This window comes from Sturnira hondurensis, unplaced genomic scaffold (genome assembly GCF_014824575.4).
Source record: "Sturnira hondurensis isolate 20B ecotype Veracruz unplaced genomic scaffold, ASM1482457v3 Scaffold0010128, whole genome shotgun sequence".
Lineage (NCBI taxonomy): Eukaryota > Metazoa > Chordata > Mammalia > Chiroptera > Phyllostomidae > Sturnira > Sturnira hondurensis.
In genome coordinates this window covers 35,175,644-35,203,100 of record NW_028082759.1, presented here as the reverse complement: position 1 = coordinate 35,203,100, position 27,457 = coordinate 35,175,644, and the positions used below count along the sequence as shown (strand labels likewise).

Sequence of the window (27,457 nt, the reverse complement as noted above, 5' to 3'; positions counted from 1 at the left end):
TTGTTTTCTGGCTTTGTCCTCTGTCCTTGGAGTTGACAAATAAGAGAAACCAGGATTGTGGAGTGTGTATTTGTGTGTATGTCTGCTTCACTGACATTGATAAAAAGTCTTTGCTTGGTCAAACTCTAGCCTGACTCCTCTCAGTCCTCTTCTTGACCAGACCTTGAACTTGGCCTATAAAAATTGCCGACTCTTAGTGCAAATGATTTCATCCATCCTAAAACACTCACATTAAAATACTTGAACAAACATAGTTTTTAGCAGTTCAAGGCAGCATCCCTACTTCAGCCCCCTTAAGTTCCTATTTGGGAAAGCTTAAGGCTGCCAAAAGGATTTACTGATTGTTCTGGCCAACACCTGAGGACAGACCCCCATGGGAGGACAGAAGTCAAACTTTGATAAGCAGTTTGCCAGTGGGCAAACCCAGGTGAGTTTCCCATGGACCAATGCCCTTCTTTTAAAAAACTTCCATTTCTTTGATGCTGTTCAAGCCCAGGCAATTCTCCATCCCTACTCTCTCATTCACTCTTCAGAACCCAGTCACCTCTGCACAAATAGAAGTTGAGTTCAGTTCATGCTGGACCCTCTTCCCTATTGTAATGGTCTATCACTGATTAACATCTATTCTTACCACTTTAATTAGTGTTTGGTTTTGTTCGTCTTTGGTAGCATTTTTTGAAATATGTACTTGATATCCTGACGGATCTGATTCCTGAGTTTGATGTTCCACTTAGTAGCCTGACTGTCCCCAGGACAGGTCAGTGGACAAGAAAAGGACAAACACTGACCCTGTGGTGGCAGGAGGAGAGTAGGGCTCAGATGCAGGCATTGGGGGTCGCATGCGTTAGAGAAAAACTTATGGCTATGGCAAACATTTGGCTCCTCTTAGAGAGTTTTGAAGAAATGTTCTTCATGGTAACGATATTTAAATGGAGGACCATTTTGGTTCTCTAAACTTACTGTCTTGTGTGCTCTCTGTTTTGCTAAAAAATATACTATTTTCTAAGCCTTTAATGTGTTTCTACCTATAAAATAAAATAACTTTCATGAAAATTGGTCTCGTGAGTTTCTGTGCAGACTAAAATGTTAATGTAAGAAAATGTATTCTTTGATTTAGAATATGACTTCATTCATACAACCAGAATTTCTTTGTTTATTCTTTAGCCAGGTTCTGTTCCTTTAACATTTGTTTCTTTGACAGTTATACAGTCAGTTGTATAATTGAGTTACGTTTTAAAGGTCCAGAAAGAAAACTTCGGTTAAGACAATTAAATAAAACAGACAGTTGAGCTACTCAATAAATTTACTTAGATCCATTCACTTAGCATCAATGCATAACACATTCCAAAAGCAAGCATATATTAAATTTAAAATGGATGGTCTTAATTGTGTTCAATAATTGGGTAAAGGGGCAAACAATTTTTACTGCATATGCTTCGGGGCATGCATTCCATTCCTATTGATCTGCTTTATTGAGTTAACATATCAATTATCCGTTTTGCTAAGAGCAGGGACCATATTGCAGAAAGGAGCAGCGGTGGAGAATGCGCCCTGCTGCCGCACAGAACACGCGGGGCAGGTCAGGACACCCAAGGGCTAACTCCCAGAGATACCTAAGTGGCCTGTCTTGGCACATGTGGGTACGATAATGTTTATTGATCTAAAAATGAGAAAGTATTATAAAAATAGAAGAAATAGAAAACCCCAGACAAGTTAAAATACCGAAAAAGTTCACGCAAAGTTATTTGGATCAGGCAATATTTACTGTATCAAATAGTAATCTGATAGTAGCTAGATAGAAAGTAATCCAAATCCAGAACACGAACCAGGTGACGAGGCAGCAGGCGTCCTGACCGCCCTAGAAGTCCTCACCAGGGTCAGTGTTCTCTGACACACACACAGACAGCCCCTGGTTACAAGAGAACTTGTTCATTATTAATATTATAAAAATAACCATTCTTCAAATGAGTACACATAGTAAATGAAATTAGAACTATACATAAGGATTTGAACAATTGCAGTTTCCTTAAGGACCACTTGCAACCTCTGCCTGTTTCACAGACCTGTAGGAGAGAAACAGAACAAAACAAAATGTGCTTAATGAAATGCATATGGTGTAGCACATTAAGAATATATATGAACTTTCTCCGTCCATGTACTAATGAACAATTAGGTTGTTTCCATCCCTTGGCTATTATAAATAATGCTACAATGAACTTGGGGATGCACAGGCTTTTTGAGACATTTTTGTTTGTAACCGTTTAGACAGGATCGTGTATGTGTTACATATAACAAAAATAAATTACGTTTGATTTACTGACTCACTTTTCATGTAAAAATATTGAAAAAAATTTCCACATCAGAATATATATGTATATATAGGTATAGATAGCTAGATATATCTAGTTAACATAGTATAAGTATGTGTATATAGTCAAGTTTATATATATCATCCTTGATAACAGATGCATCATATTCTATTTTATAGATTGTTATAAATTTGGAATCCTCTTGTGGATCATTAGGTATTTTTTTCATTTTAATATGTTTTCTGTACTTTATTATAAAACAGTTCCCATGTTTCATTATAAAATATGTGCAGTGAATATAATATTCTGATAACTACACAGTGGTGCATCGCACAAATTACTGTTAGATGATTTACTAATATAGAATTATTGGGTCAGTGAGCTATTAGAGCAAAATAAAATTGAAAGAGCTGCTAAAGCAGTTAGTGTGCGGCTCATCTCACGTAGAGGATGGATGACCATCGGGTAGAAGTTTTTCAGAGAAATGATCAGCATTATACTGGAAAAGAAGTAGATCGTTCCAAACTTCTTTCTAATTTTGATATGCTGTGACCCTCTGTGCTAAGGATAAACTCAACCTTTGCTTCCCTCTGCGACATACTTGAGAGAAGATGCTGTGAAGTGCTCATCTTTATATATCCAGTTCACAGACTGGCCTCGTGTCCATGGATCTGAAATTGCTCTGAGATGCTGTATCTCCCAGAGATATTTAATGGCGCCATGGACTGCATGGTCTGCACAGTGGGGGAATATGTTTTCACCCCACATATATTTTAAAGTGATTTTCCTGCCAAGAAAAAGGGGCTAAAGTCCCCATCCCACCTTCTCTGTGAATACAGACTCAGTGAGGAGCCTGAGGTTCACAGAACATCACACACAAAAAAGGAAACATTATGCACAGTATTCGGAGGAAAATTTTCTTTCTCATTATAGGCCCTGAAGACTATCTATTCTAAACACCTGAATTTTGAGCAGTTGTAGTAGAGTTCCCATAATTACCTGACATTGATACAGAGTGCCCTGAGCAAACATACCAGAGTAGACCAGAGTAGGACAAGAAGAACACGGAACACAAAGAAGAAGATCAGTAGAACCTGCACAACAAAAGAAAAAGAGATAACATGCTGGACCAGGAAATAGGTGTATTCAACATAACTCCCTAGTGGTTTAATCAACTTTGAGTGCAGATTAATTGAAATTAATATTAAAACTACATTTATAGTATATAGCAAGCTGTAATTACATATAACTGTTTAATAGTGAGTATACTCTCATAATTTAGTCATTTTCAATGTAGACTTTTATTGATTTTTAAATAAAATCCAAGACAAAATGCCCCTCTGGATAGTGTCATGAATACATATGTGGGTTGCAGGAAGCTATTACCTAAATCAAAGCCATCTTTCATATGTTCAGCATGCATTAGACAGGAAAGTAAGTGCTACAGAATGTTACCTGTACACAGCTTATTCAGGACTGGATGGATATATGCCACAGTACTATGATGCTATAATATCTGTAATTTCATGCCATCATCATAAAGTCATCATGAGATTTACATGAAGTAGTGCATATACATACCTACACACCATATTGATAACATTGCATACTAAATAGAATTCTGAACACATCCCTGAGGCAAGAGAGCAGTGCCTAGTGGGACAAGTTTAAAACCGTGAGGAAATAAAACAGCACAAAAGCAGATGAAATAAAAGAATCAATACACACCGAAGATATTCAAGGCTCTTAAAAGTTCTACGATAATGAAAACCATTTAACCTGATATTTATCAAAGTGATTTGATAATAGATTTTTATGTAACTCACTGTTAAAAAATGTATAGAGACCAGTGGTAGGTACTTCTTCAACTAAAGGCATATCAATGCAACTGCTGCTTTATATAGTTCAGTAGTGGAAGAGCAAAAGCATGGGCTTTGCATTCAGATACACCTCAATTCAAATTCTGTCTCCACCTTTTCTTGTACAGGTGACTCTGAGGCAGCTAGCATTGCTCACCATCCTCCACCAAGGATGACTGTCAGGGAAACATCTTGGGAAGTATCATTAAGCAATGGCCATCAGACAGGTTCGCAACATTCAAAATTAGATAAATAGGAGCTACAGAGAACATTTGGATTGAAGGTAGTGATTGTTATGGAATGTGAGTGCTTTATTTCATAAAGCTGGAGAACTTGGTACATTTTTGAAATCTTACACATGGAAGGGTTTGGGAACAAAATAATGATGCATTCACCTTTGGGTCTTCTTCACCAGCCAAAGATGTTAAAGGGCCTGGTAAGGGACCAGTTGACTCAATGCTCTATATTAGCGATTCTCACATTTTAAGGGTACCAGAATCACCTGGAGAGCTTTCTAAAACATTGCTCTGGGCTTCGCTATCAGAGTTTCTGACTTAAGTAAATGTAGGGTGGAGCCCATGAAAACTGCATTTCTTACAAGTTCCCAAGAGATGCTGATGTTGATGTTGCTGATTTATGGACTACATTTTGAGTATCAATGTTCTATGTAGCATGGACTTTAGGGTGAAGGGTGAAGCCACCTGTGGCCTGACAAAATTGGAGAAAAAATAGTACTGAAGTGTCTGGGTACCAAACAAAATTGAGATGTAGATTTAATAGGAAATAGAGAATCTTAAGGGTAGGGAGTTTGGGACAGAGAGTAGATTAAGGCAACCTAAAATTTTAGAGTTGGATGCTATTTCACATTTGACAAGAAAAAAAGAAAAACACATTGCCATAGAAGACCACTGAATTTGAGAGGGCCAAGAAATGATCATGGTAAGACATTGGATAAGGCACCCAGCTGACACTTAAAATTTCCTATTCAATAATAAGAGTTGTGGTAGAGGAGAAAACAATGAACCAAATGTATGCATCCCATATGAAAGAACAGAAGAGACTGATAGGATAATAGTGATGAGGAAAGAAACCAGATAGCAGGGCAAATGGCATAAGCCTAAAAAAAAAAAAAGGAAAATTTCAAGCAGAATGTTAAGGCTTTCTAATGGTGTAAGTACCACCTCAAGACACATGGTAACTGAAGGAAGCAACAGGCAGTGTCTTCTAGAAGAACCCACCTCAAATAAGGGACGGGGGAGAGAAAGGTATGGACTGTGTTCTTTGGATATCATTAAAAGACAACTGGTTTACAAATCAAATTCCAGTTGCACAGGATACAGTAGAAAGTTCTAGGCAATATATCCATGGTGGTTAAGAATACAAAATTGAGATGATTTTATTTTGAAAGGGGCAGTAGGGCAAAGCAGAGTGACCATGGGTAACAGGAATAAGAGTCAGAAGTAACTAATCTCAAGTTTCTGAACTGGACTTTGGCATGATGCTGTTCTTGTATGGCAACAGACCTAGGTGTCCTGCCTTACATGGCTTCCCTCTGTGAAGTAGGATTCAAGGTAAGGGGATGGCCCACTATTCCCCATGCTTGTGGGAATGTAAGAAATGAAGCAGTTTGGGGGTGAGGAGGTGGAGAAAAAAGTGAGAGAGGAGCCTAAATTCTAGAAATAAAGATAATTTGTTTACACATTAGAACACTCTTCTTCTCAAAAGCTGCAGGTACAGGCTTATTCAGTGAAGAACAGCCACAGAAATCACCTGAAGCAACGCATTACAACACATGTAGGAACTGATGCCAATGCTGCACTGAAGAGCGTGTTCACAGAACACTGAACTTTCATCGCCACCGAGGAACAACAGAGTGGGCATTTGGAAGGTCACTGAACATTCCACGTTTGCTTGTCTGTGCCAATAAATCATGTATTACACAGATCTGTCCATGTTTCTCATCAGGGCCTTCCTCAACAACCAGAAGATAGAGACTTGGGCTTGAATCATTCATTCAATTCACTGAGTAAACATTATTAAGTAAATAAACAGTGAATATATACATAAATATTACATAAATGTATGTTAAACACGTATAATGTAAAATGTGAATATTAAGACTAAATTTTCCCTAATAGGTTAGTCTCTGAAATTACATATGTGAAAGCAATTTATAAATTACAAAGTCTATATAACTAGTGGAAACTTTCTGAAAATTATTTTGAGTGTTAACAAATGGATAATCCTCTTTGTCCTAATATGAAAGAGAAAGCCACGTCGAATTTATGTTTGAGACTATAAAAAAAAAAACTATGTTTTTGGTCTGAAGAATGTTTAATTATACTAAAGTTGATACAGACTTTTTGGATATTTAGTCAACATTTCAAAACAAGTCATTTTGAAGAAATCTGGCAGCATGCTTTGAACAGTTGTTCTATTTTAAATAGCTTACTACAAGATTGAAAACATGCTTAATGTAATTACTAAATGTTATTTATTTTATTCTGTCTAAATTTTAATTTTTATGTTTATCACATATGCCTCCCTTAATTTTCTGGATGACTTTGCCTGTAGATAATAATTTGGGGCACAGTGTAAACACAAGTAAATCAAGTTGAAGTGATATTAAAAGCAGATTTCCTACTCAAATGTATTACTGCTTGTTTCTTTACATGTCACTTTTCCTTATTTTCATGTTTCATAGTATTTTCTTTACGATACAAACTCTCTCAGTTCTCAGTGAAAGAATTCTTCTCTTGATACTATTTATACATACTTTCTTTCCACCTTCCCTCTCCTTTCAGCTTCTGCAGAATGACATTTCAGAGGAGAACATACGACCTTAAATTAAGTTAAAATGTAAATGGCACTTATTAATTGTGTATTCTTGGGAAAGGATATTTAATAAATCTGAGATTGTAAAATCAGAGCACTACCACCCACACATTAAGTTGTCATGGGGATAAAAGGAGGTGCTACAGAAATTGAATAAATGTCAGTCCTCTTTCATTTCCTCCTCTTTTAGAGACGTACATGTTTTTCTATAACCTTAAAATGTCAATTACTTACAACAGGCTTTAAGGAGAAATGGAATGCTGTAACTCTAAATATATTCCTCAAATTGACTTTGTAGTTCTATTTTATATCAGGCTATGGAACAATTTTTTCAAATTTATTATTAAATTAATACCTTTAGAATTGATGCTAATTCTCTCAGTGAGAAAGATTTATGATGCCACATTTTTGAAGTTCTGTGCTGAGAACACTGATTTTTTCCCCTTTAATTTGAGAAAAGTAAGACAAGTCTGAAGTAGGAGGAAGAAGGAGAAAGGAATAAATAATAAGGTAGGTTGGGATCAGTGATGGTGTGGTGAGAGGTCCCCCGATTACTAGGCACGAGCTGAATGCATACAGCCTGGAAGAATATGTGAGAGCATCGCATGAGATGTCAGTGCCACCCACGAGGCCACCCAAGGGAGACTGGCCCAGATTAGGACTATATTCCTTCTCTCCTCTGAAGTGCCAAGGTATATTAGAGGCCACAAGTTGAATGCAGAAGCTGTAAAAGAATTAAGAAAAATGAGCTGTGGCTTCACAAGGGAAAAGATAAAATCATGCCTAGTCAGTAAGTAAAAGGCAGAAAGTATCTGGCAGGAATGTTGGAGGACAGCATTCCCCTTCAGTCCCATGTAGTGACTGTGCCTCCGATAATTAGTCTGGGAATTGAGCAAACACAACGAACGTGAATGTGAGCCATTTCTCTGCAATTCACTCATCTGAGGACCACAGGGAAGAAGCAGGAGCTTTGATGAGTCTCCTGACTCCCAGTTTTCCCCGCTCCATCCTAGCTTCTAGAAAAAGGAAATTCGCCTCACAACGACATAATTAAATGACATGTGTATGCTCTTGGAAAAAAACTGAGACCACTAATAAAGTACACTGGGAACCTAACAAGTTACTGGGAACAAATTCCATGCAGAGGTAAGAACACAATGTCATTCATAGTAATATGAGTAAAGGTAAGTAGAAGCCTAATAAGACGTGAGGGATGGAAGTCCTTACAGGATAGAAGATAAAGTAAATATTGTCATTAGCTTTTTTTTGCATAAATAAAAACCATTTTACATGTTATATGTTAAGCCAAAAAGTAAGAGCTTAGACTTAACTAATATTTACCAAGCACACGCTAAGTACCTGGCACTATGTTTGGCACAAGTTAAAGCAATAAAAAGTAAATCTTATATTACTCTATAAAAACAAAAAGGAATAATCTGAAGATGTGCTAATTCTGCCCAAATTTATTGAACCATTTTGAAGTGAGAAGCTGATAATCCAGGAATGGCTGGGTAAAATATCCAGATAAAGCATCCCACTAAAACTTGTAAAATATTCTTAAAAGCATGTCTGAAGCATCAGAGACCTTTCAAAGCAATAAAGTATTAAATGGCCAAATATACAGGCAAATAAAAAGATGAACAGAAATAAGCATGGAGTGTGGGGACATACTTCCTCAAAAGGTACCTGCCAATTACAGAAGAAAATTCTGAGAGGCTGGCAACCAAATCAGTGATCGCAAAAGCTCCTCCCCTGGCAGGACAGACACCGGACCTCCAGGGTCACTGAGGGAGGTGGCCCAGGTAAACTCCCCTGGTCGGTAAGGGTTGCCACTCTGAAGGCCACACTGCAGGAGAGGAGTAAGGACACAGACATACGCCAGCCCTCTCGACGAGAATCAAGTCCAACTTAATAGTCTTCTCAACTTCTTGCTGAATTTCAAATAACCTAGGACGGCTATTATCCCATTACGTCTTTCAGAGGCAGAATTAAAATCTTCTCTGGAAAAAGTTAATATCATCTCAGGCTTCAAATTATCTTTGCAATTTGTCATATACCGCTTCAATACTTCATTAAAAAGAAGCAGGCATACGTGGTGACAAGACTTTGTGATCAAAAATTAAGAGAATAGGAATGGGCACACAAAGCATTAGATGGTGAACATGATAATAATATAGGAAGGATAGGGGAGCTTTGAACAACACAATGACTAACTCTTCCTCATGAAGGTCTTTCCAGGCCCAGGTTCCTACTGCTGACACAACGTGGTGTTTCCTCCTTTGGCATCCATAACATTCTATTTTCCTCTGGAGACACAATCTGCCCCAGGGTACATGTGCTTATGCATTTCTCTGTAAGTTACTAAAGAAAAGAGATCATATACTAATTTTTTTCATCTTTCATGCCCTGGAGCTTAGCGCATTGCAGTTTCTCCTTGTAAGCAGGTTGAGTTTTGTAGATCCATAAACACGATTATTCTTAGGAAACCATCTGACCTATGGGGCATATGAAATTTATGGGAGAATCTTAAATTCCTGATTTCAGACAAAAAGGTCCAGGTCCAGTTAATTTGCAAAGGTCAATGTTGCAAAACAAGCCCAGGAGACCACGGAATGATTTGGCCGGTGTGAACATGCTCAAGTTCTCGCAGTAACTGAAACCTACAGAACAACATCCATAGAGAACAAACACGCTTCGCTTGTGGCCAGCCCAATCCGTTGTTCTCGTTTGTGAAAAATATATCTCATATGATATAAGGCTGCTCTGCAAGCTAAAGCCATCCAAGTTAAAGAATAAGCTAGATTTCCCTTTATTCTGTGTTCATTATTTTATTTTGTCATGTTACCATACCTATAGTAAATAGACTATTCCAAGACCAACAAATATTTGGCAAAAGTAATAAAAATGTGTGCTGCTCATTCACACATTTGGTTTTTCTTAAATAACAACAAGTGGACCATGTATCTCCTATTCTTAATTTTAAAGAATTCCTTACAATAATGTAAAGAATTTTGCACTCCAAAAGAACAGTTTGGCTGTCTTGTTTTTTAAACAAAGCCTTCTCTTATACCTGTTATGAAATTTTCTGACTACTACTGCATGTGACAAGGAAGTTTTAATAAAAAAAGCAGGTAGTCTTGAAACATGCAACCTTATATATTACTGAGCAACCTGGCACATTTTCCCATAACACTTAATAATAGTTTGGTTTGTGAGATTATGTCTTAAATGTCACTCAATGCTACCATTTAAATTTTTTCTAGGAGCTTAGAAATCAATTGAACCATTCATAATATCAAAATTTTACCATAGACATGGGAAACATTTCAAAGTAAGAATGCCACATGAATAATTCAGAGGTATTTGGTCTCTAGAAATTGCAAAAATATATTTGTAACCAAAATATTCTCTAAAATCAATATTATAGAGAAAAATTGCAATGTGATATTAGAATCTTTTGCTTCTAACAGATAATTAACAGTAGTTATTAACTCACTTTTATATTTACTGACTAAATATAAATGCTTAAATATTTATAATGATAACAGTAACCAAACATGTAAATGTTGATATATGTAATTTTGATAATTTATTGCCTGGTGTCAGTTCAGATGCCCTGAATTTCTTAGGCAAAGACTTAGAATTTTCTAAGTAGTCACAGAAGATTGAATGTGCAAGGTAAGAATAAAAACTACCAGTATTTCTTTGCCTTCAGAAGTAACTATAATTTGCCAGAAGCTTTCGTCTTTTTTCTTTAAATATCTCACCTTTCTAGTTATCCTTCTGGTATTTGTTTTGTCTTACTATTATTGTTTTTTTCTTTCTTGTTTCCAGTGTGGAATATTTTTTTTCTACAAATACATGTGTCATGTGGGATAAACCAGTTGATTTTTAAATAACACTATCTAAGTTCTGTCTCACTTATCTCCTGAAGTCTATAGACCCTATTTCTGATGCCACACCTAATACCATTAACATCCTGTTACAAGTCTCATGGAGCCCTGACCCCTCTCTGACTTCATTAGCTATTGCGTTACAGCAAACTTTACTCTTTCTACAGTTCGCTACTCTCCCACACACCCTCCACCCCTTCATGTGATAGAATGCTAGCGCCTGTTGCCCATTAAGACAATCGGCTGTGGTATAACACCACTGCCTCGAGCATGGCTCAAATACAAATCTTGGGAGACCACCTGAAAAGAAATAACCTGATGTTCGGTTGCAGAGAACAAAGATTTTTCTTCAAGGTGAAAAGCCTACCCATACCCCGGGCGGGTAGTAGAAACTCAGAGCCCCACTGCTGCCTGAAGCACTTTGGCTCTCGAGAGTCGCATCACAGACTTGGTCACCCTGGTAGCAAAGGGGGATGAAAGGAGGTCACGAGTGAAGAATGAAGCATTGGTGATAAACATCCCACGGCACAAGCAGGGGCCCTTGATTCTAGTCCTCCCCTGGCTACTAGTTAGGTGGCATGAACAAGCCTACAATTGATTGGTGCCTCAATTTCCTTTTCACTAAATGGAAAGAACTAATATTTAGAGGATTAGACTAGATTAGCCCTCCTTAAAATCCCAGAACACTTGTTCTTCCAGCAGTTAATAGGCATTCCATAAATTAGGCATTTCGAAAGCAGGAAATAATGAGCATTCTTTATAAATAAATAAATAAATAAATAAATAAATAAATGTAAATAAAGACAAATCCTGGGCTTAAACACAGTCAAACAGATCTTGTTGCTGTAGGAATATTCAGTGACGTTAGTATGTAAGTATTTCAGAAAATACTATATAGCATTTCTTCATGTCAACAGTGGAGAACATTTTTCCTCATTTAAAGCCAAGCTACTGATTATACCTCATCTGTTCATTTAAAATTGTAGAGTTGCCTCGCCCCTTTTGAAACGTTGTATATCAGTGGTATTTTTGCAATTGAGAGTCTTTCCTATATAATATGTAGAATTTCCCAAAACTTATTTTACTGTAAAATTGTTTTTGGTCACTTTCATAAAACTAGGACTGAAGGAAGAAGACACTGTCTGGTTCTGTAGCTCACTACAAAGATGTCATATACCCCCTCCTCAAAGAAAGAGAAAACTAGGGTGAAGAATTTAAGAAAAACAGGAGAAGAGAAGCATATCTGGAAATGGTGTGTAGGGATCTCCAAACTTCTGTTCCTCTATAAAAGCAATGAAAACACTAGCAAAAATCCACAAAACCAACTTTTTCAGGATGTTGGAAATTAACCAAAAACTTACAATAATTTATAGAACATTTAGTAAAGAAAAGCAGCTTATTAAAGAATATGAACATTAAGTTGTATGCAGTTTTAGTTACTCGATATCAGTAGCTGTGCAGTAGCTTTGAAAGGAAGCAGCTCCACAATGACTGTAGCCATGAAGAAGCAGCCTAGCTCCCATGACGGCAGAACAGTGCCAAGTTCCCCCAACTATCTCATTTCCAGAGAATTGGCCAAACGGAAGCTGCCTGGAAAATCCTCACTTGAATGGTTTTTTTTTTCATTTGACCTGAATTAAAGTTCACATGGTGAGAAACTGTGTCTCTATGAATTTGTCAAAAGCAACCAGGGACAATAGTTTTATATAGCAGCTTCCTGAGGTAGTGATACCAGCTGAAGCAAAGAAGAGATTTACTGAAAAATTTTAAAATAAATTCTGGTAAATGAGATGTTCGTAGAAGGCTTTCAAAAGCTCTGATGTATTTCTGGGTATCTAGAAGGCCAAGAGATGCAGTGTTATGCATCTGATCAGAAAAGACCTGAGAAGTCAGAATCTGGACCTATGGGCTCTGGACCTATGGGCTCCGTGCGCCATAGTTGTACACCACTGGAGTGCTCACGGCATCCTCCATACTTTGCCCAGTCATTAGCTAACTGAGCAAAGACTTCAGTGGTGGCATACAATAAAAAATATAGACTTTACAGATTAGTTCAGAAAAGTCACTAAATAAAAAAGTAGCAACAATAATAAGAACAAGCAGCAGTAAGAATACACTGGGCCAGAGAAGGTGAGATGGTCCAATTTCCAGAGCTCTCAAAATATATTATATTAAATGTTGAGATTTAAATAAACAAAAAAGTGACATGCTTTATAAGTCATAATATTATACATGCTAAACAGAACATAACAGTATGGCCCATAAACAGGAACCATAGCAGTCAATTGATATTCTCCTTGAGGAAGCTCAGATGATAGACTTTAAATCAAAGACTGCTTTGATACAAAGACTTTAATCAACTACTATAAATATAGTCAAAGGACTAAAAGAAATCATGTCAAAAATATTTTTTAAAAGCATAAGAATGAAGCCCTGGCTGGTGTAGCTCAGTGGATTGAGCGTGGGCCTGCGAACCACACGATCGTGGTTCGATTCCCAGTCAGGGCACATGCCTGGGTTGCAGGCCAGTTCCTGGTTCCTGGCAGGGGATGCACCAGAGGCAACCATACATTGATATTTCTCTCTCTCTCTCTCTCTCTCTCTCCCCGTCCCTTTCCCTCTAAGATAAATAAATAAAATCTTTAAAAAAGCATAAGAATGAACTCCTACCAAATGAGAGTATCAATAAAACATATAAAATATTAAGGGGAAAATAAAAATTCTGTAATTATAATGCAAAATTTACGAGAAGGTCTCAAAATCATATTTGAGCTGGTATAAGAAAAAAATTTTTTTTATACAGGAGTTTTTTTATAGAGGAATTCTTTAAAAAAAATGAACAAACCTTTCTCAGAGACCTTTTGGGACACCATTAAATGTACCAAAACATAAAATAACAGAGTGCCAAAAGGAGAGGTAAGATTAAAATGGGCAGAAAGAATATTTAAAGAAGTAATGATTGAAAATTTCACACACTTGATGAAAATTATTAATCTACTATACCTAAGAAACTTCAATAACATTGCACTCAAAGATATCCACAACTGCATATCCCTTTACCAAAAGGCAAAGATCAAGAAAAAATCCTGAAAGCAGGCAAACAAAACAAAACAAAAAAAACACAACATCTACAAAGATTCCTCAATAATATTAGATGCTGACTTCTTTTGAGAAACTATAGAGGTCAGAGCATCAGAATAACATATTTGTTGAATGCAAGCTAGAATTAGTGACTTGCATTCAAGTCATGATCACATGAAGAGTTTATTAGAAATGCAGAATTCAAAGTCCCATGCACAAAGATTCTGATTCAATAGGTTCAAAGTGGAGCCCAAAATTATGAACATCATACAACTACCCCAGTAGATCCAAATATCTGTGATTTGAGTTTCATAATGACTTTGGACCCTAATCTGAGAGACTAAAAACAAGCACACCCTGACATAATGTTTTAAACTTGTGATTTATACTTTATTATTAAAAGAAAAATATTCTTATTAAAGGTTTTGCTTGTATTGTTTATAATTTAAAATTTTAAAGCTTCCCATTTAATTATTTAAGACAACTTCTAAAATGTGCTTTTAAATAAAACTTATTTGACCTATGACTTATTTTAAAATGGTGCAATAAGAAATATGCACCACTACAAAGATCCTGAAATTATCTGGAAATTTTTCACCATGATAATTTGGTCTCAAGAAATTAGAAAATTCTACAAGATTATCTAGGTATAATTTATAGAAAGCTGAGTTAAGAAACAAATGTTAATGGTGGAATGATGAATCTTGTCCTTTTCCTCACCACGAATTTCTAATAAATGAGCTTCTAGACTCTAAATTAGATGCTGGGTTCACAGAGATTTATGTCATTTATTCCTTGTCACTGAGAAAATAAAGTAGGGGACCTAGATGTACCTTTCCAGTTGTTCCACAAACCACATGCATTGAATGCAAGTCTCAGCGCAGAGACCATTAGTTTCATAGCGCCATCTTACACTGCCCCAGCCCCTGAATATTGGATGCCACTCTTGAAAGGTATTTGAGTGTCAGTGCTAGGAGCTTAGGTACAATGATAGCTAGCGTTCCATTTCCATTTGGCTCCTATTACTACTTAATTATGTTTAAACCCTAATATTACTTCAAATGATTTCCCACTGTGAAGTGATAATTGCTGAAATCAGCCAGCTTTGGTTCAAGGTCTATGTTTAGGAGAGTTCAAGAATGGCCTTCTTTGAGTGATACAGACCGCATGGCGAAATCCTAGGCTAACCTAAAAACACAATATTAAAATTTTAATTGAACTAAAATTAATTTTACAATTACTTTGTCATAATTATTATTTATTTTGTTTTAAACTCTCAGCTGTTAATAAACAAATTAGAGAGTACCAAAGAAACATGAGTATCAGTACTCATTCACTTATTCATTCATTCATTCTTTTTATATTTATTGAGATCTTATTTTGTACCTCAATAAGATAAAGAAAACAGACTTCTTCTCTCAAAGAATTTGCATCCTAGCGGAACAAGACATGATTACAAATTATTATTAAAATCTCATGAAAATATATCCAGAAAAGCAGTGTGAGTAGATGATAATAAGGGTTAAAGCCAGTTGTGGGGACTTTTATTTCCTTTGCATTATTAAGCTGTCTTCCAGACTTAATGCTGATTGGAGACATATGGATTTGAAGGAAAAGGAAGTAAGTTCACATTTGAACTTGGATTAAGTACAAGTTTGGTTAATTCTTTGTGTACTTTTGGTCTGGTTAATTCTTTGTGTACTTTTAAGTTTTGGTGCATCATAAGTTATAGCACGTTGACAGAATTAACACACGGTGCATCTTGTAAGGATGTTTACCTGTAAGTGTTGCCCACTTTGGGCACCTGCGTGTTAAATCTAACAGCCAAGAGTAAAACTAGCCCATCTACTGTCTTTACATAATACACACACACAATTAGTTGGAAGGGTTTTTCTAAATATAACATTTATGAAGACCTCAAAGAAATTTGGTAAAAATTATTAAGTCCAACTCTAGAATCAGAGTCATGTATACTTAAATGTGTGGAGAATGGGGGGAGTGGGGCTGTAAGTGTGCTATCATTTGCTTTTAAAAAAGGTATGGGCTATTATTTATCCTATCAAATTTAGGGGATACTCATTTCCTTAGCCATTTTACTTAGGATTTTTTTTTTGCATTAAAGGTTTTCAAAAAAACTTGTATTTTTGTACTTGCTTAAAGCACCTTAAAGCACAATTTGCTTTCTGAGTCTTCATAGTTATTTTCTATAGAGGGTGTTGATTCTCTCCCGTGAAATCTGTCAAATGTCACTGCATTACTCACTATGTTTCTGAATATGCCACGGGATGGACACCTGGGTTCTATGCTCTGTCCTTTTACCTGAGCTCTCGGACTCCTAGGTCCCTTCCTGGCTGTGCCCTCTCTGAACACATGAGCTCTGTGAATGCCTTTAACCTGGAAAAGGAATTTCCTGGAAACCCTGGGTGTAGAATCATAATGCTACCTGTGTAACCCATTAGTTATGAAGAGAATTATTAATTAATCACTTCACACCAGTGATCACAAAGGCTACATTATCACTTATAATCACTTAAAATCTTATTTTTCAGTGCTAGCTACGATTGATTAAAAAAGTAAATTTGATCGTTACTATTTTAAGAATTGTTGTTTTCTCTATATGATTCAGACATTAACCTTCCACTTAGAATGCTGACCCCATATGTCTAACAAAACCAACTAAGTCCTGCAGAGCGTGTGCACTGAGTCATGCTAAATTATAGTCATCTGTTCTTTGTTATGATTATAATACAGCCATTTAAGTCAAGAGCTGTATATTCTATCTCAAGTACTGTAATACTAATTTGTTCTGTGAACTTAGAACAGTGTCTATACATAGTCAGCCCTTGAACAACATGGGTTAAACTGCACTGGTCCACTTAGACCATTTTTTCCAATAAATACTGTAAAAATACTTTCTCTTCCTTATGATGTTCTTAATAACATCTTCTCTTCTCTAGCTTACTTTATTGTAAAAATACAATCTCCAGTACATACAACATACAAAATATGTGTTGATCCACTGTTCATGCTATCTGTAAGAACTGTGGTCAACCCTAGGCTATTAGCAGTTAAGTTTTGGAGGAGTCAAAAATTATACACAACCGCTGCATTGTTCAAGTGTGAACTCTATATATATTTACTCATTTAACTAACAATCGTAATTCCATATGTAATAATGAACTGATCCTAACACACTTTGAATTATGTAAGTAATCACAAGTTAGTTATCACTGATCTAACTCTATGTATGTATAGAAGATTCACATTCCAAATGAAAATTTTATATTAGTTTTCAGGATGATTAATTTCTTCTTTTAAGATATTGTACTTTTTTCAGAAAGTTAGTTTATGATCCTTTGCCAAACAGTTACAACATCATTAAATCAAGATCCATATACCTGAAGTGTAGCTTAGCATGTTTTTCCTAAATAAGTCTGAATTTCTTTGCAGACAACACTTGATATTATGAAAGAGGTATATCACCATCGAAGCTGTCCTTTGGCTAAAAGCAATGTGTCAATAAATAGTAAGGTCTACTCACGTTTCTCTTGCTCTGCCTCTACTCCTTCACTTTCTGTGTCACTTGGCAAGATCCACGGTTGGTGAACCACCTGCAATTGCTTTAAAGATTCATCCTGCCAAATAGAAAATTCATTTCAGATTAAACTCTAGGATAAACTTGTGAATAGTAATGTGGACCAATATGGATGAACTCTTCAGCTTCCATGAAGTTCATGTTCAACAAACCATAATGAAAATTTCCTGACAATAGAGAAGAGTTCTAATTTTAATTTCACTTTCCTGTCATAGACATGCCACTAACTCTAAACTCTTTTTTTCCTTTTAATAAGATTTAATGTCTTAATAAGAAAAAATACCTTGGCTATGTTCCTTCCTGAATTAACATTTTTGAGGAAATCTTAGAACTTGTTTTTGGCAATGTAGTAATAAAATGTTCATTATAAAATTGCGCAAACAGTGTCTCTTGTCATCAAGACTTCAAATTCCATTTAATAAGAATAAAATTTAGTAAGATTTAGAGAACATTCTTAACTTCATCCTTCAGTACTATTTCACTACCTCCCTCCCTCTCACTTCCTTATTTTTATTATTATATTTCTCAAATACTTCTTTGCTGCTCCATGACTTATGTCACTGAACTAAAACAGACCCTTATCCTCTCCCATCCCGACTGTAAGTCCCATCACAGCCATCTGTGAAGTTTTCTAGGATTGAGTTTCATATGCTCCCTGTTTCTTCCCATCAATTCCCCTTGTTCTAAAATGAGTTTCCTAAAATACCATCCCCTTGTTCATTATCCCTGAGTAGCCTCTTCATTATTCCCAGGAAGACATCTCATCTCAAAGCCCTTTCATGGTCTGCACTTGTCCAGCTTGATGGACCAGCAGTTCCATCCCCACCTTCCTCTCCAGCTATAATTAACTGGTAGCTCCTTAATTTTGTCTTTCTGTCTAATCTGCCAAGATGTGTTCATGTGTTATACTTCTTGCCTAGAATGCACTAAATGTATTTATGTGTCTCAAACATGAACACACCCTCAGGCCCAGGTGTCGTCATCTCTACTGCCTTCCCTGATCCTGCAAGACAGAGTTATCCCCTGTTCCTGTGTGTGCCTGTGGTACCAAGAGAGCAATTACTATATAATAATTGTCCTTTCATATCTTCCTGCCTCAAAATAATGTGGGAGGTCCTGGAGGACATGGATACCTTTTTTCACCTGTGCATTTCCAGTGTCTATTATATAGTACTGGGCCGGAAAACAGGTATTCACTCAGGAAATATTTGTGTAGGAGAAAGTAGAAGGAAATAAAGGAAGAGGATGAAGGAGAAAGGGAGCATGGATTCTCTCTAGAAGAAAACTATTTCAAATTTATTGAGACATGATTCAAAAATATTTTCCAACATATTTTGAAAATTAAAAGCACAAAGTCGCCCTGGCTGGTGTGGCTCAGTGGATTGAGCACAGGCCTGCGAACCACACGATTGCAGTTCGATTCCCAATCAGGGCACATGCCTGGGTTGCAGGCCGGTTCCCGGCAGGGGACACACGACACATTGTGTGTCCTTGGTAGAGGCAACCATACATTGATATTCCTCTCCCTCTCTCTTTCCCTTCCCCTCTAAAGATAAATAAATAAAATATTTTAAAAAACTAAAAAAAAAAGCACAAAGTCAATGTGATCTGCCATTTCACTCTTTTTGTTCTCTGAAATTCATCCACTATCTTCCAAGCTTTTTAATGATCTTTTCCTTGAATTTGAGGTAGTTTGCTGTATTTTCCTTAGACAAATACCAGTAAGACAAAAAATAAATGCTCACAGTCAAATGGGTATTAGAGGCATTGGGGTGATCACATTGCAAGTTATATAAATGTCTAATAGTACTCTGTGTACCTGAAACTAATATAATGCTGTATACCAACCATAACCGGAAAATGAAGTAAAAAAATAAAGGTTCACAACCCCTGATCTCTAAGAAACATGAAATCAGCAAACAGTGTATGTTCACTTTAAAAAATTTTCTGTATGGCCCTGGCCAGGTACTCAGTTGGTTGGAGTGTTGTCCTGATGCACCAAGGTTGCTGATTCAATATCCAGTCAGGGCACGCACAAGAATGAACCAATGAATGCATCAATAAGTGGAACAAGAAATCAATGTTTCTCTCTCTGCTTTCCTCTTTCCTTCCCTCTTTTCTCTAAAATAAATCAATCAATTCCTTTGTGAGAGAGACATCCTCTCTGCTATCCCTTGATTGTGGATGGTTACTGCTGTAGATGTTTAGTCCCAATGCAGCGTTTCAAAATGGCATAATTTTCCAGTTTGGGAGGGTTTAGGGAGTTGACAGGGGGGCTAAAGCATGGGGGCTATTTTAGGGAGGTGAAACTATTCTGTATGGTATTATGATGATGAATACAAGGCATTAAGCATTTGTCAAAATCCATAGAACTTCAACTGTGCTATAGCTGATAAACGTGTTTCCAATGGGCATACGGGTTAACAATTCTAAAAACGATATAGCTAGATAAACAGATAGATATCAATACAGATATCTAGATATACAGATAGTTGAAGTGGGAGTTTATAGATAAGCAAAGGTAGAATAATCTAAGTATAATGTATCAGAGTGAAGACATCAGTATAAATTCATGATTTGCTTACTATATATACAAATGGCTACATATAGAAATACTAATAGATATTTATATGTACATGGGTTAGTAATCACATATATATCTGCCTGCTCTGGCAGTTGAGAGGACTTAAACACAATGACACTCCAACAGCAATGAACACAACTACCACCCAGGTCTTAATTTGCACTANGTATAATGTATCAGAGTGAAGACATCAGTATAAATTCATGATTTGCTTACTATATATACAAATGGCTACATATAGAAATACTAATAGATATTTATATGTACATGGGTTAGTAATCACACATATATCTGCCTGCTCTGGCAGTTGAGAGGACTTAAACACAATGACACTCCAACAGCAATGAACACAACTACCACCCAGGTCTTAATTTGCACTACCACTTTTCAATAAAAGAACTATACTCTTGACTGATTCTTGGACTGAGGCAAGAAATATACAAGATGTCTGGAGCATCTGGATGTGCCAGAAAGAAAAACACACACACACACACACACACACACACACACTCACACTACTGATGATATATAAAAGGGATAAAGGAGCCAAACCCCCCAAAAATCTCTCGGTGGCCAAGTCTAGAAAAATTTGAGCAAGAAAAACAAGTAAAGTAGCATTGGGTTATTACCCAAAGTATAAAATAAATATTTATGAGTTCCTTCTGATAAAAAATAATTGAATAAATAAATATTCAATATGTAAACCAATATGCCATGCAGAAGGAGTGCAAATATTTATGTAGGCACTCTTCCTTAAGGAAGTGGTTAATAACTTTCCTCTTCTTAAGAGTGGCCTATGTGTAATGACCTTCTTCCAAAGAGTTCAATATGGAAAGGCAAAGCAAAAAAGAATAACTAACTTTACAATGGAAAAACCTGGCAAATACTACCTAAAGCCAGGTGATCAAAGTCAACATCAATAGCAATAATTCCTGTTGATAAGAGGTTCCTTTGACAGAATGGGATGAAAATAAAATTTTACCCCTATGGTTTTCCTCCTAAAAACACACTATCTCAGTTGAACCATAAGAAAAATATCACACAAATCTCAATTAAGGGATGATGAACTAAATAGTTCTCAAAACTTCTGTGGTCATTATACACAGAAAGTCTGAGAAATGAGCACAAACAAGAAGAGTCTAAGGAGACATGACAACAAAGTGTAACATGATATCTTAGATGGGATCTGAGGACAGAAAAAGGACAAGAAGGAAAAAGGGAGAAAACTTGAATAGAGTAAGGGTTTAGTTACTAATAAAATATCAATATGTGTTTATTAATTAGGATGTGTATCATACTAATATAAGATGATAATAATAGTAGAAACTGGGGAAGAGGTGTATAGGGACTCTGTATTATCTATGCAATAGATTTTGTAAGCCTAAAACAGTTCTAAAATTTAAAGAAATAATTAAAAATTCAAATAAAAACAAAAAAATGAAAAGCAATTTTCGCTTTAAAAATAAAATCACAAGTTTTTTAGCATGAGCAACTCTCGAGAATAGTTTCTTAATCAGATTAAAACATAAATTCCTGTTACTTGAGAGATGGCTTTGCAGTGAAAAGTCTTTGCCCCAGGGGTCATGTGTCACAACTTCTTGTCAGGGTTGATCTAAGGCATGTCACTTACCCTCCTGGGATAGAATGAAGAGGATGAAGCCACTGGATTAGCTCATCTCTAGTACTTCACAAGCAGTAAATGTTTAGGTCTAGATTCCTTTATAGTTAGTAGTATGTGAGAAGCACTAAATGAACTGTTAAAGGGAAAGTCAGCAAAGAATTAAAAATATTTAATCTTGGAGTATATAATTTAGATATAGATCAGGGTTTATTTCTAAGATTTTATTTTTTTTCAAGTTTATCAATTATTGGATTTGATCTTGGGGTCTGTCACTAAAGAAGCAGCATAAATGTGAAAGATCGTAGGTTGCAAATTCCATAACAGTATAGAAGACAGCAAAAGTAAATTTTCAAAAATTTTCATGTAACAGAGGAAAATCACATTCTTCAGTTTTTAAAAAAATACAACATGTAAAACTTAAAGAATTATGAAAGATGTGCTTTTTGGTTTTGTAGGCTAAAAATCAAATGGCTAATCTTTTTATTTAAAAGAGAAAGTTTTAAAGTGATCATGAAAAAGTGTTTTTACTTTAAAAGTTATTCTGGTTAATTACCTTTTAGGTCCAAATACTAGAATTTGTCCTCATAATAGATGATGAATAAGTTAGCTGAACTACTTTGGCCCACAATAGTTCAGAATATTCAACCAAACTACCAGTTGGTTACCGGTTTTAATGACTTTACTCTCAAGCAATATAGGAAGCACCCAACTATCCTTTGTTGCAAATTACATAAAGTACAGATGGAACATCAGCTCAGTAAAATATACAGTTTGGGAAGAGCTTTGAAATGTTGAATTGTGGGAACTGTAGAGGCAGTACAAATATTACTATTAATAAATTGCTTAAATGTTTTGCTTTGGTTTTCCCTTGAATACAGCTGGTAAAGCACCTGTTTTCTTTATCAATGTCAACAGCACCATGTGTGTCCGAAGTTCAGCCCATCAGACTACTTATAATTCTTTTTGATGGGGTCAAGGAGCTAAAATCTTGAATATTTTTAAAAATAACAGCTGACATGTTCCTTTTTGCCATCTTATTAAAAATTGTTTTTTCTACAGGAATATTAACCTGAGTCTGACCATAGCACAAACTCTTTCATATTCCCAAGAGCAAGAACTTTGGATTGCTTTCAGAAGAAATGCCATTCATCCTTTTTCCAAAACACTTTCACCATAAGTATGCAAATGTCCAGGGACTAGGAGTGGTGAGAAATAGTGACATGTGTCATATGGAAAACAGTCGCTAGCCTTGTATCAACATATCATTCTATCTGCTAAGAGAGTAAGTACTTTATAAACTTCAGCGATATTGTTATTCCACATGAATAGCTTATTTTTAGATTCTCTAAATGCCATCAATCAGTGATTTATGTCATGTGTGGCCCTGCAACTTCATCAGATTTAGAGAAAAAAAATGTTCCTTTGCTCAAATTTTCACCAATGGAAACTTTAATTCAGGCAATAAGTATTACTTTCCCTTTGGTTAAGAATAAAATTAATGCACACAATATTAGTTTCCATCTTCCAAAAAGGGTTAATCACTTCCATTTTACTTTTATCACCATAGGATCCTTCCTGATAAAATAAGGAGCCCTGAAGCATGTTACGTATAAAAGCAAAACAAAATTACACTCTACTCCAGATACACTGAACGCTGAATGCTACTTCTGCTGACAAAGAATCAAGACTCTACTTCCATGAGAATGAATTTCTCCATATAATTCATATACTTCAATGAATAAAGTTTGGAAATAACTTTGTTAATGAAATGTCCTGTATTATCAGGCTGATATCCATAATTTTCTAGTGAATTATACTCTCATCAGTGAAAATGAGGTCCTTTCCTGGAGTAACAAGAAAAGCATACCAGGGACCCCCATAGGGGAAGATGTTTCAATAGTAAGGTTTATTGTAGAAGCAAGATCAAAGGACTGTACTGGGTTCAGCTTTGTTCAGCTTTGTCCCGCTGTGAAAAAATTCCAGCCTTCTCTTCATCAGGCCCAGAGCAAAGGCCAAGTTCCAGAAATTCTGTGCCATTGGTTAAGTGTATATTATAGGTTAGTCTAGTCCAGTCTTTGTCTCCATCAAGTGAGCTTAGTCTGTGCTCCCAGCTGCACTCCAGCTGGTGCTGTGTCCAGGCCCTTGCCTAGAGTCCATGTGGCCTCTAGGCCCACATGGTTGCTATAGAGAAAGAAAATGTGAATGAATGGGGTGAGTGCAGGTTAGAGGATGAGAGAGAGAGAGAGAGACTTTATTAGGCTGATTATAATATCTCAGTCTTCAAAAGGACCAGGTGCTCTTTCAAACTAACCAATCAACTTTCCAATCTTTCAAGGGCTGGCATTGAGTCTTCCCCCTAACTAATCTATTTCCTAGATCTTCTGGGGGCTAATAAGGATCTTATGTCCCTTATGAAATCTGACCCTTTCCCAAGCAAGACCGACTAGCCTCTAAGTTTGCCATCTTAATTCTTATTGTGCATGCCCCCTAGTAGAAGCAGTTCTCCCTGCTCTACCTTGGCTTCTATGAGGTGTGCAGCCAGCAGAGGAATTTCCACTCCTTTTCCCCCTGATAATTTGGTATCATTGGCAGTTCTCCAGGGGAATTCGGAAATCTAGTCCTATCTCTGCAGAGGGGAGGGAGGAGTCTTAATCCCCTGGGCAAGGAATGCTGCAGTCCCCTAGGGAGTGTGTGAAGCTGCAGCTCCTTAGTACACTAGGCTTCTTAATGCCTGATTCCTTTTGTTCCCTTTCTTTATTAATATCTAGCTACCTATGCTAACCATACTTCTGTAGCTCATTCCTTATGGGGATTCCAAAAGGGCAATTAAAACCTAATAAGGGAGGTAACAAATCTGAGAAGCTGTAAGTTTGAACTAATAGGTTTTCGGAAAAGAAAAGAAAGGGAGCAATAATAAAGGTAGAAAAAGTATGGTAGAATGCGAAAAACATTACAAAATAAATGAGATTCTAAAATACATTTATTTGACAAATTTGCCACACTATACTATGCACTGAGCTTGCATTCCATCTTATTTCCTAACTCACCCCATTTGGTGGAATTTTCTCACCCAAGATATCGTGGGATAAAGTGATGAAAGGCTTTGAAATGAATGGAACACTACTGGCTGTATTGGAGTCACTGAAAACTAAGTCATTTTGTAAAACAGGGAAATGCTCAGTGTCTCTGACTCCATCTTGTTTAGGCCTCCTCTGTCCCAGTGGTCTTCAGGCTAGTAGCTACTGCTTTAGACATCCAATCATCAGAGAAATTCTGCTCGGAGCTTTAGTTTCTGCACAAACAACCCCTCTCGTTTTTCCTTCTTTGACATAAAAGAAATCAGAATTCTGAACTTTGTTAAGACAAATTTCAGAAACTGCTAGCATTCTAAACTTCCTGATTGGCAACTTCTCAATCTGGAAACCTTCCCCTACTCCAAACTCTTGACGTTTTGAGTTTTGCTCTTTGAGAGCATCAGTCACATGGATTCAGAACCAGTAACAAATTTTCCAGCATGCCCTTCCGTTTATCTGATTTGATGGAGGTTCTGAGTCATTCAGTGACTTTGAGCTATTTTACAAATATGTACTTTATAGAAATGTATAGTAGTACAAAAATTCTTGTCTACATAAATGCAAATGGTGTCTATTTAAATGCAGTCATTATCCTATTGATATTAATCAGTTTTGCCAGTGTTTGAACTTATTTATAACTGTACTTCAACATTTCTTATTTAACTATATTTGTGAAGGTTTGAAATCTTTGGACTGGTTGTAACATCTTACTGGTTCTCGCATTAAATAATGAGTTGAATAAATCTTGGATGTGTTCATTTTATCTCTCTCTGAGAGACATGATTACAAATTTTTTAAAAATTGTTATCTTTTAACATGTATCAATTATTAATGAATATCAATAACAAATTAGAGTTACTTTTAAAAAAATCCCTGTTTCCTAGTTTCCTAAGTGGAATAAAACTATGATAGTGAATAATGGTTAGTTCAATTTTTTAAAAGTAAACCCCTGTGCTTGATGAAAAGTCTATTATCTCTTATTAACTTAGGAGAATAATGTCATGCACATTCCTTCAGAAGTATAGTTGGAACTTCATTGCATTAACAATCACAGAATACAACACAGGGAAAAAAAACAGACAAAATTGGCAGGATAGGTGGTTCTAATACATTTTGTCGCATAGAACGGATCCCCTTTCCAGTTCAGATGGTGCAGCTGGCAAAACCAGCCTCGACAGATTTGAAAAAGGTCTGCTGTTGAACAGGCTTCCTTTCCCGTCTGACACCCTCAGAGATGGCGAAGCTGCCTCCTGACACCTTGAGCTAGTTCACACCCCTCTGAACGTTGCCTCCACCAATAACTTCCTGAGTTTGTGAAGAACTGCTCAAAGTTGTTCTTTAAAAAGTTTTAAAAAATCATAAGCCTCAGTCTTCAGTTCTTCAGAGCTTCTCAAACATTTAACTTTACAACACTTACCTGGTTTATAAATGTTCAACACATTTCTCCAATAATTAGGGGATTTTTAACTAGTAGACTATGCTGCTTCCCTTTTATTAATCTAGGGAATATGATATTTTTAAATAGACTAGCTTCTCTACAAAAGGCCTAGCTAGCTTTGGAAGTATTTGATTTTGACAATTTATTTTAAATTTTACATACGCACACATATAATGAATGTTGATATTATGATTCCAAAAACTAAATTTTTTGTCGTGTGAAATTATTATTTCTCCCATGAGTTATTAAGTGCCTTACAAGTAAAGAATATGTATTTTTCTAACTTTCAGAACCATTTTGAAGATTAGGAAAAGTAGACTATTACAAAATATCTTCTTGTTTTTCAAATTTGGTCAAAAATATAAATTCTATTCTTATTAAACAATAAAACATTATTAAACATTAAACAATATAAAATATGGACTAGAAATTCCATTTTAGTGTTACTTTTTGAGACAATATTGTATCTTTAATTTTGAGTTAGGTCTAAACAGAGCTATCTGACTTCACGTGGTAATAATTCTGTCTAATTATGAGTAAATAAATAAAAAAACCCAGAGACTTTGATTTGCAAAGAGTTGTTCAAACTTTAGCAAGAAATGTTAAATATATTAAAAGTGTAAACACTATGGTTTATATGAGTTTTAGTGTATACTAAATAAAAGCAAATGTTTGCTAGCTGAGCTTTAACTTCAATGTTTCTAACATATATAAATACTGGTTTTTATTGTTTGCCGATTCTAGGAATATGAACAAAGAGGGCAAAAGTGAAATGAGTGTACTTGCGAAAAAACAAAACTATCACTTTTGGCTCACATTTTTAACTTGTTCACAATAAAGAAGAGTTTCAGTACATTTATCAAAGACCCAATGACTGTTTGCAAAAAAAAAAAAAAAACCAAACCAGGAAAACTATCAATAAGTGAACAGTGCTATAATTAAGATCAAACTTACAATTTTACTATAAAGGATAATCACATTGATTTTATAAGAGCTAAAAGCTAACTACCAACCAACATTAGATAAAATTACTATGTGGAACTGAAACCCTAGAAAAGGCAAGGCTTACCTTGGGCAGTTTGCACATACTTGTAAATTCAAACTGAAAGTCCGTAATGAATCTCGTAAGCTACAGACATTTTATACCTCTACTCAACCAAAATTATTA

At 35.9% G+C, this 27,457-nt stretch overlaps 1 protein-coding gene across 1 annotated transcript in view; it reads right to left on the bottom strand.

Annotated features, from left to right (window-relative positions):
* Positions 1-1,285: 1,285 nt before the first annotated feature.
* Positions 1,286-27,457, bottom strand: part of CUNH8orf34 (chromosome unknown C8orf34 homolog) — a 300,229-nt gene continuing 274,057 nt past the window's right edge. The window contains 3 exon segments of the mRNA XM_037058678.1: positions 1,286-2,063; positions 3,309-3,403; positions 17,519-17,612. Of these exon segments, the coding sequence (XP_036914573.1) occupies positions 1,914-2,063; positions 3,309-3,403; positions 17,519-17,612 (339 nt within the window). The 3' untranslated portion in view covers positions 1,286-1,913.